The sequence below is a fragment of the Aquarana catesbeiana genome, linkage group LG04, assembly GCF_042186555.1.
Source record: "Aquarana catesbeiana isolate 2022-GZ linkage group LG04, ASM4218655v1, whole genome shotgun sequence".
Classification (NCBI taxonomy): Eukaryota; Metazoa; Chordata; class Amphibia; order Anura; family Ranidae; genus Aquarana; species Aquarana catesbeiana.
The window spans coordinates 625887526-625902644 of record NC_133327.1 but is presented as its reverse complement, the minus strand read 5'-3'; the positions used below and the strand labels follow the sequence as shown (position 1 = coordinate 625902644).

The 15119-nt window shown below is 43.0% G+C and overlaps 1 protein-coding gene across 1 annotated transcript in view; it reads right to left on the bottom strand.

Annotated features, from left to right (window-relative positions):
* Positions 1 to 15119, bottom strand: part of AIDA (axin interactor, dorsalization associated) — a 74211-nt gene that overhangs the window by 49292 nt on the left and 9800 nt on the right. The window contains 1 exon segment of the mRNA XM_073628345.1: positions 5491 to 5560. Within this exon segment, the coding sequence (XP_073484446.1) occupies positions 5491 to 5560 (70 nt within the window).

Genomic DNA, 15119 nt, shown 5'->3' with positions numbered 1-15119 from the left:
TGCTGCAAATGTGCATTGTGCTTGCGGGAATTTGAGTTTTCACTACGTGGAGAGGTCAACGAGGCATGGCAACTGAGCGTTTCTGTCCACTCCCTCCTATGTACTTGTATAAAGATGGCCATACACTATGCAACCTGATTGTACAATTTCATTTAGATTTACCTGAACTATGGAATAAGAGGACACATCTGAAAAATCCATTCAATTTTAATCCAATCAAACTGGCCCTTGTACTACAAAGCTCATGGGAGATCTAAAGGTGATTGTACAATCTGATTGTACGGGAAATAGGTAGAAGGTACTATTGTAACGAGGGAGGTGTGGTCCAGAGTGATGAACACACCCTATCACACCCTCTTCTGTGAGAGAAAAAGGAAGTGAAGATTGCTGGGAGATGACCTAACAGGAAGTGAATGCTGAGGCAAGCTACAGGAAGTGATGGAATTTAAAAATCAGTTTTAAAAATACCAAAAAAAAAAGCAACAAGATTATAAATATCCTGAGGATGAGGCACGTGAGAGAAAAGCACATTGGAATTGCTGGGCCAGTAGTTTATTATGAAAAGTGAAATTCTGCCCGAAAAGGTGAACTTATCCTTTAACCACTTAAGGTCTGCTCCATGTACATGTACTGCGGCAGGGCGGCCCTTAAGCGCATAATCACGTACCGGCACGTCATCAGCTCTGGGGTGCGCGCATCCGCACTTCCGATGCGATTGGCTCCCGCTGCGTCCAATCAGACCCGGCAATCATTCGTAGGAGAGGCAGAACGGCAGTCTGCCTATGTAAACGAGAGAGAGAGAGAGCGCGAGAGCTTATGTTCCTGCTAATCAGGAACACAGATGTCTCTCTTCCTCCAGTCAGTCCATCCCCCACAAAGTTAGAAATCGCCCCCTAGGAGCACACTTAACCCTTTGATCGCCCCTGATGTTAACCCCTTTCCTGCCAGTGTCAATTATGCAGCGACAGTGCTTTTTTAGCACTGATCACTGTATTAGTGTTACTGGTCCCCAAAGAGTGTCACTTAGTGTCAGATTCGTCTGCCGAAATGTCACAGTCCCGCAAAAAAAAAAAGTCCATAAATCTATCCCATTGTTTGTAGACGCTATAACTTTTGCGCAAACCAATCAACAGTCACTTTTTGGGATTTTTTTTCCCACCAAAAACATAGCAGAATACATATTGGCCTAAATTAATGAAGAAATTCGATTTTTTACATTTTTTTATTGGATCTGTTTTAAAGCGGGATTCCGTCCCTGAAAAAAAAATTAAAATGAAAAAATCAGCAGCTACTAACACTGTAACAGCTGCTGACTTTAAGTACCTACCTGTCCTGGGTGCCCGCGATGTCGGCCGCCCGAGGCCAACCCGTCCCTCGGCTCCCGGCACCGCCATCCTAAGTAAGGGAAACAGGCAGTGGAGCCTTGCGGCGTCACTGCCAGTTTCCTACTGCGCACGCAACGGGGCCGCTGACCGAGGAGCAGAACATGCCGCGGAATAGGAAGAGGCAGATTAGGAAGACTGCCTGTTTTTTTTTTTTTTTTCAAAATTTTTATTTATTTATTTATTTATTTTTAAAGATTTTTGGTGAATTTTTTTTTTCAGGGTGGCCCTCCACTTTAAGTCAGCAGCTACAAATACTGTAGCTGCTGACTTTTAATTTAAGGACACTTGCCTGTTCAGGGAGCCCGCAATGTTTTTCATTTTGGATAGAGTAGGATAAGGGAGGGTTATAACCCGTGTTGGCAATATCCATAGTGACCCGTTGGGGAAGATTTACTTTCACTTCCTGTCTCAGGACATACAATCCAAAATTTGGGATTTTTTTTAATTTCAATGATAACAGTAAACAGGATAATGAAAAAAGGGAAATTCAGCCAACACGGGCACAGACAGCAATGTAAACATCCCTTGTGCCAATAATAGGCAGTGACAGGTACTCTTTATGGAAAAATCTTGGGTCTATAAGACCCCAAATCCCTCCTTTGCACTTAAAAGCATTCAAAATGCCAAGTTTGGCTGTTTAGAAAGCTGTCATTTTTTAAAATTTGGTGCCTTTAAGTCTTCAGTTAAGTCTTCAGTAAACAGTCTTCAGTCATGACATTGCTTCCTTACTAGATCCAAGACCCAATCAAAGCCGGGTTTGTTTAGGTCTCCGGCCAGCCGGAGAATGTGCCTCCTGGTGGGACAGGAGAGCACGGGCGAGGCGCGGAAGGTGGCGGGATTGAGGACATTCCCTGCCGCTGCTTGGGATAACAGCCGAGCGGCTGCTTAGCCACATCGGTTGTTGTCACAAAAAACCTGACCATTGGCTCTAAAAACCGGTGCCGGGATGAAGCCTGTAGCTCCATATTTGTGTTTACGTTGGTGTGAAGGGGTTAAAGTGGTTGTAAAGGCAGGTTTTTTTTTGTTTTTTTGTATTAATCTTATCTTAATGCATTAAGATAAAAAAAACCTTCTGTTTGTAGCAGCCCCCCTAATACTTACCTGAGCCCTGCTCTATCCAGCAATGTTGTATGAGTCCCTCTGCCGTCCGTGATTCTAACTTCTGATTGGCTAAGACACAGCAGCAGTGCCATTGGCTAACTAACTTTGACAGCAGCGCGAGACAATCAGGAGAGAGAGGGGGTGGGCTCAGGTGCCCCCATAGCAAGCTGCTTACTGTGGGGGCGGCCAGGAGTGCCGACCAGAGAAAAGGAGGATCCGGGGTCTGCCCTGTGCAAAACCACGGCACAGAGCAGGCAAGTATAACATGTTTGTTAATCATTTATTTTATTTATTTTTGTATTATTCTTTAAAAACGCAAGACTTCACAATCACTTTAACCACTTGCCGACCAGCAGCTGCAGTTAAACTGCGGCAGGGCGGCTCTATTGCACGAATCGCCGTACCGAGTCGGCACCTCGTGTAAAAGATACAGTGGAGGCGAGCACGGCGCCAAGCCGATGCGCATGGCCAGTGGCCGCGATGTCCACCGGCCACCCGCGATCGCTCCACAGAGAGGCAGAACAGGGATCTGCCAATGTAAACAAGGCGGATCCCCATTTTTACAGGGGAGGAGAGCGCAATCAGCTGTTCCTAGATCAAGAACAGCGATCTCTCTCTACTTCCAGTCAGTCCCCTCCCCCCACAGTTAGAAACACTTCCCTGGGACACACTTAGCCCCTTGATCGTCCCCTAGTGTTGGGAGATTTAGGGAGAGCACAAAGATGAATAATAAAAAGACACTTAGCTGTTTATCTGTGTTCAAGCCTGGAGATGGCTGCATTCGGATCATCAAAAAAAGTGCATTCTGTCGTCACCCTCCACCCGAAGGCGGGCAGGGAAAAGCATGGCATACTTGATGTGCTTAATACGGAGACGTCTTTTAGCGTCTGTAAAACTTTTGGGTCTGCGCTGTACCTCTGCAGAGAAATCCGGGGACACCACGATCATCTTGTTGCCATAAGGAATATTTCCCTTCTCTCTGCTTAAGTGCAATTTAGTGTCCTGATCTCTATTAAGGAATTTTGCAATGAATGTGCGAGGTGGGGCCCCGACCGGAGGTTGTCTCCCAGACATGCAGTGGGCCCATTCAACAACAAACGTAGGGGAAAAGGCCTCCTTACCCTATGTAGTGCACAGGAGTTGCTCCAGGAATGAGGGGAGGGTCTGCTCCCTCTTCTCCCTCAGGCAGTCTGATAAATCTTATAAGGTTGCTCCTTCTGAGACAGTTTTCCTTTTTGTCCTGCTTCTGGAGCAGTTGATTCACCTGTAACTGCATGCGGTCTGTATTATTTTGGAGGGGGAGGGGAGTCCTGCACTGTCTTTAACCCTGTCTCTCAGCTTCTGAAAGTCTTGCCTCACCAGGGAGATGCCCACCTTTACTTCCTCGATCCTGGCAGTCAGGGTGGTTTGCAGGACATTATGGCTTCTTGGCAGTCAGTGATGGCATTGAGTACCCTCGCTGTGTCAGCCCCTGCAGCAGTCCCCTCAACCAGAGTGGCACTGCCATCTTGCTCCAGGGGGTCCTGGTCTGTCCGGCGGTATTTGTACAGTTTGGCCGCCGCTTCAGCATTTTTCTTTAGCTTGGACATGTTCACAGGGAGCACCGGGTGGTCAGGCGGCCGGAAATGGGTAGATTGCGAGTGATTCGGTCCCAGGATCAATCAATCAGGGTATCTGGCAGGCAGAGCTCAGCTCACCAGCGTCTTACTGTATGCTGCTCCAGGCCACTCTAGTGTTAACCCCTTCTCTGTCAGTGTCATTTATAGAGTAACCAGTGCATTTTTAAAGCACTGATCGCTGCATAAAGGTCACTGGTCCCCAAAAAAAGTGTCAAAAGTGTCCGATCTGTCCGCTGCAATCCCGCTAAATAAATATTATATATATATATATATATATATATATATATATATATATATATATATATATATATATATATATATATATATATATATATATATAAGATCCCATTTTGTAGACTCTATAAAACTTTTGTGCAAACCAGTATTTTTTACCAAAGATATGTAGAAGAATACATAGTGGCCTAAACTGTGACTCGGTTGAATTGATGATAGGCAACTCCTATCCTCATATTGATTAGTGGTTCCAAATTAATAATATCTACTGCAGTAGGGAACAGACACAAAAGATACGCTCAGCATCTTTCCAAATTACTGTTCTGCTTTATTATGACGCAATTGAAGGTTTTTATGCACATGATTACGTAGGTATCACATTAATATTACAATTGTAGGTTTATGGTAACAAGGGGCGTTACATAGGCAGGCTAATTCTAATCAGGACTCGAAAGAATGTAAACATTTACTGAAAACATTATTAGTGCTGTGTGCACAGTGAGGGCAGTGTGCAATACATACAAAATACAATACAATTATATACAGAACTTACAAATTTCCATTACAACTGATGAAGATTTTTTTTTTTTTTTTAAACTTTGTTTTGGATATTTATTCTAGCAAAAAATTGTTTTTTTCAAAATTGTCGGCTTTATTTTTGTTAATAGAGCAAAGAATAAAAACCTCAGGAGGTGATCAAATACCACCAAAAGAAAGCTATTTATGGGGAAAAAAAAAAAAGGGGGACATCAATTTTGTTTGGGTACAGCGTCGCACGACCGCGCAATTGTCAGTTAAAGCATCACAGTGCCGTACTGCAAAAAAATGGCCTTGTCATTAAGGGGGTAAATCCTTCCGGGGCTGATGTTGTTAAGGCAATATTTACTTATCCCAGAGTTCAGCTTTAACAAAATTTAAAAGGAGAAGTTCACTTTTCCAGCTAGAACAGGTTCTCTTTAAGGCTTCTTAAACACAATTACATTTCACATTTATTTAGAATCTGATTGGAATTTTTATTCCCATTTCATAGTATTTCACATAGACGCATGTACATTGGCTGCTCGATTACAATACAGACTCCGCAACATCAGAAGACTGAATGCTTTCCACCCAACAATCAGATGGGATCTGCATGCGTGAGCTTACTTTACCTTATGATCTTCTGTGAAGTCGGAGGAATTGGCTGGGGACTGAGCTTCCTTCTGTAACTGCCTCGCCAATCTGCAACACAATGAATCAAATTAAGAAATAATGTGACAAAAAGAACGATCAGGAAGTGTCTATAACATGCATCTTAAAATATCTACTTTGTAATGCAGGATGTTTTTTTTTTTTTTTCCTGCACAGCTTGTCAGGTACTTGAGTGCCCATCAGCTACTCCGACAGAACAAGGAGTTCAAAGATTAGTTCACCTTTACCAAAAATGTATCTATGCAGATCAGGGGCGTCTATAGATAAAAACAAGTGGTGCAGCTTTGAGCAAAGTCAAATTTGCATAACTCCCGAAGCCTGACTGGAAAACTTCTAGGACGTTGCTATGCTCACATACACCATCACAGGAGTGAGCTCTTCCTCCAATTAAAACCCCTTCACATACACTTTCTCCCACCTTATGCGGTAGCTCAGAGCTCAACCTTTGAGAGTACACGCCTGTGCAATGGTGGATCATAGCATTAAAAAAGGAGTTGTAAAGGCAGAAGCACCCCCTATTTATTTACCTGAGCCCCTTTTCTATCCAGTGATGTCCACAAATGTCTAAGTCGTCTGGGACACTCCTCCTGATTGGCTGAGACACAGCAGCGGCGCTTTTGGCTTCAAAGTTAGACCCCATACACACTATTAGATTTTCTGCAGATTTTTGTCTTCAGATTTACCAAAACCATGTAGTGCAAAGGCCTGCCTGATTGCATACAAATTGAAACTCTTAAAGTTTGACCTCATATTATATGGTTTTGGTAAATCTGAAGACAAAAATCTGCAGAAAATCTAATGGTGTGTATGGGGTCTTAGTCAGCCAATCAGGGGAAAGAGGGGGTGGGGCCAGAGCTGTGACTCGGCTGCAGTGCCCGCATAGGAAGCGTCGGACTGTGGAGGCCCTCGATAAAAGGGAGGGGCCAGGAGCAGCAAAGAGGGACCCGAGAAAAGGATACAGGCTGATCTGTGCAAAACCAAGTGCACAGAAGAGGTAAGTATAACGTTTTTTTTTTGTTTAAAAAAAAAAAAAAAAAAACACAAACACACACACACAACACACACACCACAAGACTTTACAATCACTTTGACCATAGTCTTCTCTTAGCAACGTCCCTAGAAGTTTTCCAGCCAGGCTTCATGAGGGACATAAATAGCCTACTCCTATAGCAACGGCATTATTCACCTTTGGTCAAAACTGCACAGTTTGTATTTATCTACAGGCGTCCCTTATTTGCATAGGTCAAAAAAAAAAAAAAAAAAAAAAAAAAAAGGATCCCCCCCTTATGTCAGTATTTTGTTGAACAACCTTTTGCTTTAATTACAGCCTTTAGTCGGTTGGGACATGTCTCTACTAACTTTGCACATCTAGACTTTGCAATATCTGCCCACTCTTCTTTGCAGAACTGGTTTGTAACAAAAAAAAAAAAAAAAAAAAAAAACACACCACACATACACCCCTTTCTGCTATAATAAATATTCCCCAAAAATATAACAAAAATTTCTTCCTCAGTTTAGGCCGATATGTATTCTTCTACATAATTTTGGGGGAAAAAAAAAAAAAAAGGAAAAATATATCACAATAAGTGTATATTGATTGGTTTGCGATAGGGCTGAAACAACTAATCGATTCATCGACAACTAATCGATTATGAAATTAATCGATTACTATTTTCATAATCGATTAATCGGCCAGTAAAAAAAAGCTAAAATTAGCCCTATATAGTACACAAAGAGCAAATAATCTCTACTGTAAATATTACTTTCACTGTTGCACAGTAAAAAAAATGAATTTTTTATTTTTTTTTTTAACTCCATTATGTTACTAAATGTCTTAGCCCTGGTTCCCACCCATGTGTTTTTTGGTGCTTTTTGCAGAAACGCACTACAGTTCATTTAACGTTCACATCTATGCTGTGTATTTGGAAAGGGTCAAGGACCTTTTTCAATGCAAAACGGTGCTTTTTTGGTTCAATATACTTCAATGGAGAAGCTGCAGAAAAGCATGTAATATTAGTTCTGTTTGAAAATCTGCAAAACAGTCTAGAATTTTTTTTTTTTTTTTTAATAAAAAATTTTTATCTGAGTCCAGATTCAACCTCTAATAGTATATAGAGTATATCTCTTCTGTCTGTTATTCTCAGAGAGGATTAAAGATTTTACTCCCTAACCATATAGTTGGTTATCTATATTTAACCCTGCGTATAAAGATATTTAGGAATAAATTGCCTTTTTTTAAACTTTACATATTAACTAAATTATACACCACACTTTTTTTTAAGATTATTAACCGATTAATCGAAACAATAATCGGCCAACTAATCGATTATGAAAATAATCGTTAGTTGCAGCCCTAGTTTGCGAAAAAGCTATAGCGTCTACAAAAAAAAGGGGATAGATTTATGGCATTTATTATTTTTTTATTAGTATTGGCAGTGATCTTTATTTTTATAGAGGACTGCGACATTGCGGCGGACAGATTGGACACTTGACACTATTTTGGGACCATTGACATTTATACAGCGATCAGAGCTAAAATTAGCCACTTATTACTGTATAAACATCACTGGCAGGGAAGGGGTTAAACACTAGGGGGAGATCAAGTGGTTATGTGTGTTCCCTCAGTGTGTTCTAACTCTAGGTGGGGGGGGAATAGGCTACCACTGACATGACAGAGATCGATGTTCCCAATGACGTGGAACAGAAGATCTGTCATGTCACTAGGCAGAACAGGGAAATGCCTCGTTCTGCTTCTCCACAGAGTCCGCGGGACCCACGGGCACACTCCCGCGGTGTGCCCGCTATCCTGCTTTTGCGGACTGACGTACAGGTATGTCAGTTTACGCAGGCGTGCCATTCTGCCAACGTATATCGGTGTGAGCTGGTCAGCAAGTGGTTAAAGCGCCGCTTTGAAATAAGGTAGTAATGGGCATTATATATATATATATATATATATATATATATATATATATATATATATATATATATTTTTTTTTTTTACAACGAACATACACTGCAGCATGGGACACTTTCTAACAGAGGGGATTGTGTTGTGTGTACTTTACAAAGTGGTTTCACAACCACTTTAAATTTGATGGTGACCCTTTGTGGACTGCAGTCGTCAAGTCATTCCACAGATTTTCAATGGGGTTTAAGTCTGGGCTCTGACTAGGCCATGCAAGGACATTCACCTGTTTCTCCTTCAACCACTGTGTAATCATTATCATGTTGCAGGGTAAACCTTCTTCCCATTGACAACTTTCTGGCAGAGGGCGACAGATTTTCCTCAAGAATTTGATGTAATTTTTCCCCACCCATTTTCCTTCGATCCTGACAAGTGCTCCAGTCCCTGCTGCAGAGAAAACACTCCCACAACAGGATATTAACACCTACACTACTAGGAACTGAAATGCTCCAGGAAAGCTCTTTCCATGCTGAGCTAATCACAGTTGAAAGTCAAATGGCTGTGTGTGCCATTGAGAAGGTGATTAGCTACACCTGATTTTTTTTTTTTTTTTTTTTTTTTTTTAGGAGGGGGGTGATTTATTTTCCAATTCCGTTTTTGAATTTTTTTTTTTTTTGACACGTTAAGGATATAGCTTTCACTTGGATGTTATAAGTTACACTGATAAAACAAAAATGTCTGTCTTCATTTTAGGCTGCAAAACTAAATGTGATTATTTTAACCCCTTCCCGCCGACCGTACGCAGATATGCGTACTCGGCTTTCCGGGGTTATCCCGGGATGATGCCCGCAGCTGCAGGCATCATCCCGGTACCGTTGTTTACAGCGGGCGATCGGCTACCCATGTATAACAACCGATGCGGCTAAAAGCCGCTCGGTTGCTATACCGGAGGAGCGGGAGGGGACATTTCCCCCACCTCCCGCCGCTGTTACCGGGCCTCCCGTGCGATCGGGAGGCCCGGTGTCCATTCGGCTGCCTTCGGCGGCTGGGGGCGGACTGGAACGAAGCTGTGAGCGGCTTCGTTCCAGCCTTCTCGTTGTAAATGCGGAAGCGACGTCATGACGTCACTTCCCGTTTACTCGGCTGCCAATGGCGCCGAATTTAAAAAAGTACACAGTATTCAGAATCGCCGTTTTCGGCGATCTGAATACTTTGAAGTGTAAAGGAGGGATGGGGGGTCTTTTAGACCCCCCATCCCTCCATAAAGAGTACCTGTCACCACCTATTACTATCACAAGGAACGTTTACATTCCTTGTGACAGCAATAAAAAAAAAAAAAAAAAAAAAATTTTTTAAACACAATTTATAAAGTAAAAAATTTTTTTTTAAAGTGCCCCTATCCCCGCGAGCTCGCGCAGCGAAGAAAACGCATACGAAAGTCGCGCCCGCATATGTAAACAGTGTTCAAACCACACATGTGAGGTATCGCCGCGATCGTCAGAGCGAGAGCAATAATTCTAGCCCTAGACCTCCTCTGTAGCTCAAACCTGGTAACCGTAAAATTTTTTTATAGTGTCGCCTATGGAAATTCATAGGTACCGTAGTTTGTCGCCATTCCACGAGTGCGTGCAATTATAAAGGGTGACATGTTTGGTATCTATTTACTCGGCGTAACATCATCTTTCACATTATATAAAAAAAATTGGGGTCACTTTACTGTTTGGATTTTTTAAAATTCATGAAAGTGTCACTTTTCCAAAAATTTGCGTTTAAAACACCGCTGCACAAATACCGTGTGATAAAAAATATTGCAACAATCGCCATTTTATTCTCTAGATTCTCTGCTAAAAAAATATAATGTTTGGGAACTCTAAGTAATTTTCTAGCAAAAAATATGGATTTTAACTTGTAAACACCAAATTTCAAAAATAGGCTTAGTCATGAAAGGGTTAAAGGGGGTGATTATTTTCTATATCCACTGCATATGAGAGCCTGTGAAGCGGGGAATGCCCCATACAGTGACAGCTTCCTTGCAGGTTTAGAGTTTGGTCCCAACATGCCTGTGCTCATCTCTAATTAGGACACTGGTTCTGGTGGCAACCCAGGATTGCTTTACTTTGAAGGGATTTCCTCTTGCTTTCTATTTTGGCTATAGAACAGGAAGTGAAAGGAAATCTCCCACGTGACACAGATGGCAAAATAAAACAATTTAATGTAACAGATTCATTTTAGAATACCTTTAGCAACTTCTATTTTGTAGCAACTTGCTTTAAAATGACCTCCTGCTAGTCATGATTAGATCTTGGGAAAAACACACACACCTATTTCCTGATAAATTGGCCAGAAGGGAATTTACCCTGCAGTGAACTCTAAAGCCACAAAGGGAAGTGCTGGCGTTATATTGGTTCGCTCTTACCTAAGTGCTTAGCAGAGCAGGTAGAGGAGGTATCAGGAGAGAGTCAGACATGCTGATCAACTAGCATCTATCTAGATAGAGAAATATAACTATCATATTATACATACATACATACATCTCACATTTTTTGTAAATGTTTTATTATATCTTTTCATGTGACAACACTGAAGAAATGACACTTTGCTACAATGTAAAGTAGTGAGTGTACAGCTTGTATAAGAATGTACATTTGCTGTCCCCTCAAAATAACTCAACACACAGCCATTAATGTCTAAACTGCTGGCAACAAAAGTGAGTACACCCCTAAGTGAAAATGTCCAAATTGTCAATATTTTGTGTGGCCACCATTATTTTCCAGCACTGCCTTAACCCTCTTGGGCATGGAGTTCACCAGAGCTTCCCAGGTTGCCACTGGAGTCCTCTTCCACGACGACATCACGGAGCTGGTGGATGTTAGAGACCTTGCGCTCCTCCACCTTCCATTTGAGGATGCCCCACAGATGCTCAATATGGTTTAGGTCTGGAGACATGCTTGGCCAGTCCACCACCTTTACCCTCAGCTTCTTTAGCAAGGCAGTGGTCGTCTTGGAGGTGTGTTTGGGGTCGTTATATTGGAATACTGCCTCTGAAGGGAGGGGATCATGCTCTGCTTCAGTATGTCATGGTACATGTTGGCATTCATGGTTCCCTCAATGAACTGTAGCTCCCCAGTGCTGACAGCACTCATGCAGCCCCAGAACATGACACTCCCACCACCATGCTTGACTGTAGACAAGACACACTTGTCTTTGTACTCCTCACCTGGTTGCCGCCACACACGCTTGACACCATCTGAACCAAATAAGTTTCTTGGATAACAGATATAGATATATATCGATCTCAATTTTCCTCTTTCTATATATTGTATATTAATAAAAGAATTTGTGTGATTGGTCCAAACCTAGACCTTAAACTTCACAGAAAGATCCTGGAAGGGCTCTGGAAGTCAGGAACAGCTGGGAACTGTGACAGTTTGTGGTTGAAAAGCATGAAGAGGGTTGTTTGTATGAGAGAAGAATGCCGCTTTAAGTGTGATTCAGAAGTCGCACAGTGGCTGCTTACTGGGAAGTTCTTTTCATTTATTTACAAAAGCCGGGCAGACATCTGTGTGTGGATTTCATCTCTTATTCACATCCTGCTTAAAGTCTCCACCCGAAAACAGCCAGGGACTTTGGGTGGGAACCTGAGCAAATAATCCTTTCACTGACCGGCTGTGGTTGACATCCAGCCAGAGATATAGTGTGTGGGGTGGACGGAGGAGCGGCCCCTGCAATGCTGTATGATCATCGTCTGTTTACTTCTTCGGGCACATGGCTGTCAGGAATCGGTGCACACAGAGCCACTGACTACAATGTACAAGACTCCAACAGGGAAGATGAACGCAAATCAAGAAAGTCAGAGAAATGTCAGGAGGTTCTTAGTGCTAGCACTCTAATGCTGGCCTTACTCCTGTAGAATTCAGTTCAAATATTCGGGGGGGGGGGGGGGGGGGGGGGGGGATCACCCGACCATTCAATGGTGGTGATTCCCCTTTGAACGACTTTTCGTTTGAGTAACATGTCGGTGTTCTACTCTGGATTAGCTTTGACAATTGCTTTGATTCTTACATTGGGGTAACCTACTTACCTTAGGGGTGCTTTAGCTCTTTATAGTTTCGTTTTTTAATTTAGTTCAATGAAAAAAATAGTCACTGAACAATACTTTAAGGTTCACTATTGTAGTATATACCTTTTACATTTGTATGTCATTTTTTGATCTAAATTTTTTTTTTTTTTTTGTTTCAATAAAGATTGTTACTAGCAAGCTTTTTAAATATGCCTATAAAGTCCATTCCTTCTGTTCACTTTTTCCATTAGACCCCTTTCACACTGAAAGCGCCGGCTGTTAGCGTTAAAGCTCCGCTCATTTTAGCGCTGTTTAAGCGGGGCTTTTGCTTCACTTCTACCCAAAAAGTGTTAAAAACTCCCATTTTGCAGCACTTTCAAAACACTTTTAAAAGGTGCTTTGAAAAGTGCTGCCCATTCATTCCAATGGGCAGGATGTTTCGGGAACGCTAAATACTGCGCTCTCAACATGCCCCAAAGATGCTGCTTGTAGGACTTTTCAGATTGTCCCACAAGTGCACCGCCACAGTGTGAAAAGATGCACTGGAATGAATGGGAGGCCGTTTTCAGGTGATTAGTAGAGGCTTTATCTATCGCTAAGGCCCCTATCACACTGGGGCGTCGGTGGTAAAACCGTCGTTTTTGCAGGGGTTTTCGGCCGCTAGCGGGGCACTTTTAACCCCCGCTAGTGGCCGAAAAAGGGTTAAAACTACCTGCAGCGTTTCGGCGGCGCTGCCCCTTCATTTCAATGGGTAGGAACGGTGAATACACTGCTCCAAAGATGCCGCTTGCAGGAGTTTTTTTTTTTTTTTTAACGTCCTGCCAGCGCATCACCTCAGTATGAAAGCCTCAGGCTTTTGCCATTCCTAAAAAGTGAATGGCAAAATGATTGAAAATGATAATGGGGGAGCAGGTGTATAGTTTGTTGGGAAGGTCAGGAGTAGTTAAGCCAAAGCTGCAATATCAGGAGAAATTTATCATGGTTATTACTCAATATTGCAAACAATTTCTCACTGATAAGCACACCTTGTATTCAACTTTTAACTTCAAGGAAGTTAAGAGATGGAGATTTCAAAGGATTTATAGCTGCTGACTTAATTCTTTTGGGGGAGACTGGAGCTTCTCTAAGTTCCAACTGCTAGCAGGAGCAAGAGAAAAGAACAGGGTAGCAGGTGTGATACATCCAGGGCTGCTGATAAGGTGGTACAGCCAACCCACCTATACTGGGCCCAGAGGCCTCATCAGTGCAAAAGGGGGGGCCATCAGTACTGCCTTATTGCTGACATTTGTGTCTTCTGCTTTTCTTTCCTTCCTCCAGCTGCACTGCAGGGGGAATCAGTTCTAGTATCTGCACCCCCTGCTGTCTGGAACCCCCGTGTGCCCCTTTTCCCCGCAGTGCTGCGTTTTCCCTCCTCTCCCACCGGCTGCTGCTGAGGGCACACAGGTGGGTCATGAGACACCCCCCCCCCCCCCCCCCCGACCAATCTGAATAAACACACCACCCTGAATGAACACAGTGAGCGATCGGTACTGATCACTCACTGTAGGGGGTGCAGATATTGCCTTTGTGCCGCTTAACATCACGAGGCGTTGCATTTAAGCAAAAATAACATTTGATATTTTCAGAAGAGGGGGCCCTGCCAGGTAGGCTGTACTGGGCCCCGTGACTTCTATCAACAGCCCTGGATACTTCAGTCTCCTGCTGATGTCAAAAGCAAAAAGAAAAAACATCTCCAGGGTACCCTTTAGATGTGCATGGTTCCAGCAAGGGAGCTGGGCACTGGATTGTGTGAAGCTATGCAGTCTGCCCATTAGTTGCTTGATTAGTCTCAGTCCTGCTTCCAGAACAGCAAAGAAGCAACTGATCAGCACAGCTAAGTGGTCAGCAGAGAGAAACATGCTTGTCTAAAGGGTTGCTGGGAATGTGCTTTTTCACTCTGGCTCACCACTTACACTCTTCAATCAACACCAAAAGTAAGACATGATGAATTTGCGTGCACAGCAAAAAATTCCAAAGCACAGTAATGCACTACCATACATAAAAGTAAAGTACAAGTTGTAGAAAAAAAAGCCAGCACTGCAATGCATGGATGTTAAGCAAACCTAAAACGCACGTAGTGTGGTGTGAACAAGCTCTAAAAGCCAGTGTCAGCTGGCGATGGACACTAGGGGTAGTCATGACATCATTCCTTTAGTCATGTGATCACGGGACAATGCTTGGGCCTATTGGATTGGCTGCTAGACCTGAGCCCTTTCACATGGGTGGAAGTCACATGCTGATTACCCCGAAACGTATGGAGTTCAGGCTATCAGGCATCACTTGCTATTATCCAGTCATTTATGCCAGCCTTGCAAAGCTTGAAAAGAAAGGGGTTTCCAGTTTGGGGAATGGTTAGAACCCCTATCTGCTGTCACAGCTATCTGGGGCTCCCTCAGACCTTTTTCCTCACTTCCTGTTCCGGTGACAACCTTTTGCCAACCACACTGTCATTTTCCAGAGCAGCCTGTATTCCTCCTGAGGGTTTTTCTTTGCATGCAGAACATTTCTTCTAGCAGTTGTGGCTGCAATCTTTCTTGGTGTACCTGACCTTGGCATCAAGTGAGGGGAGATCTATCCATCTAATA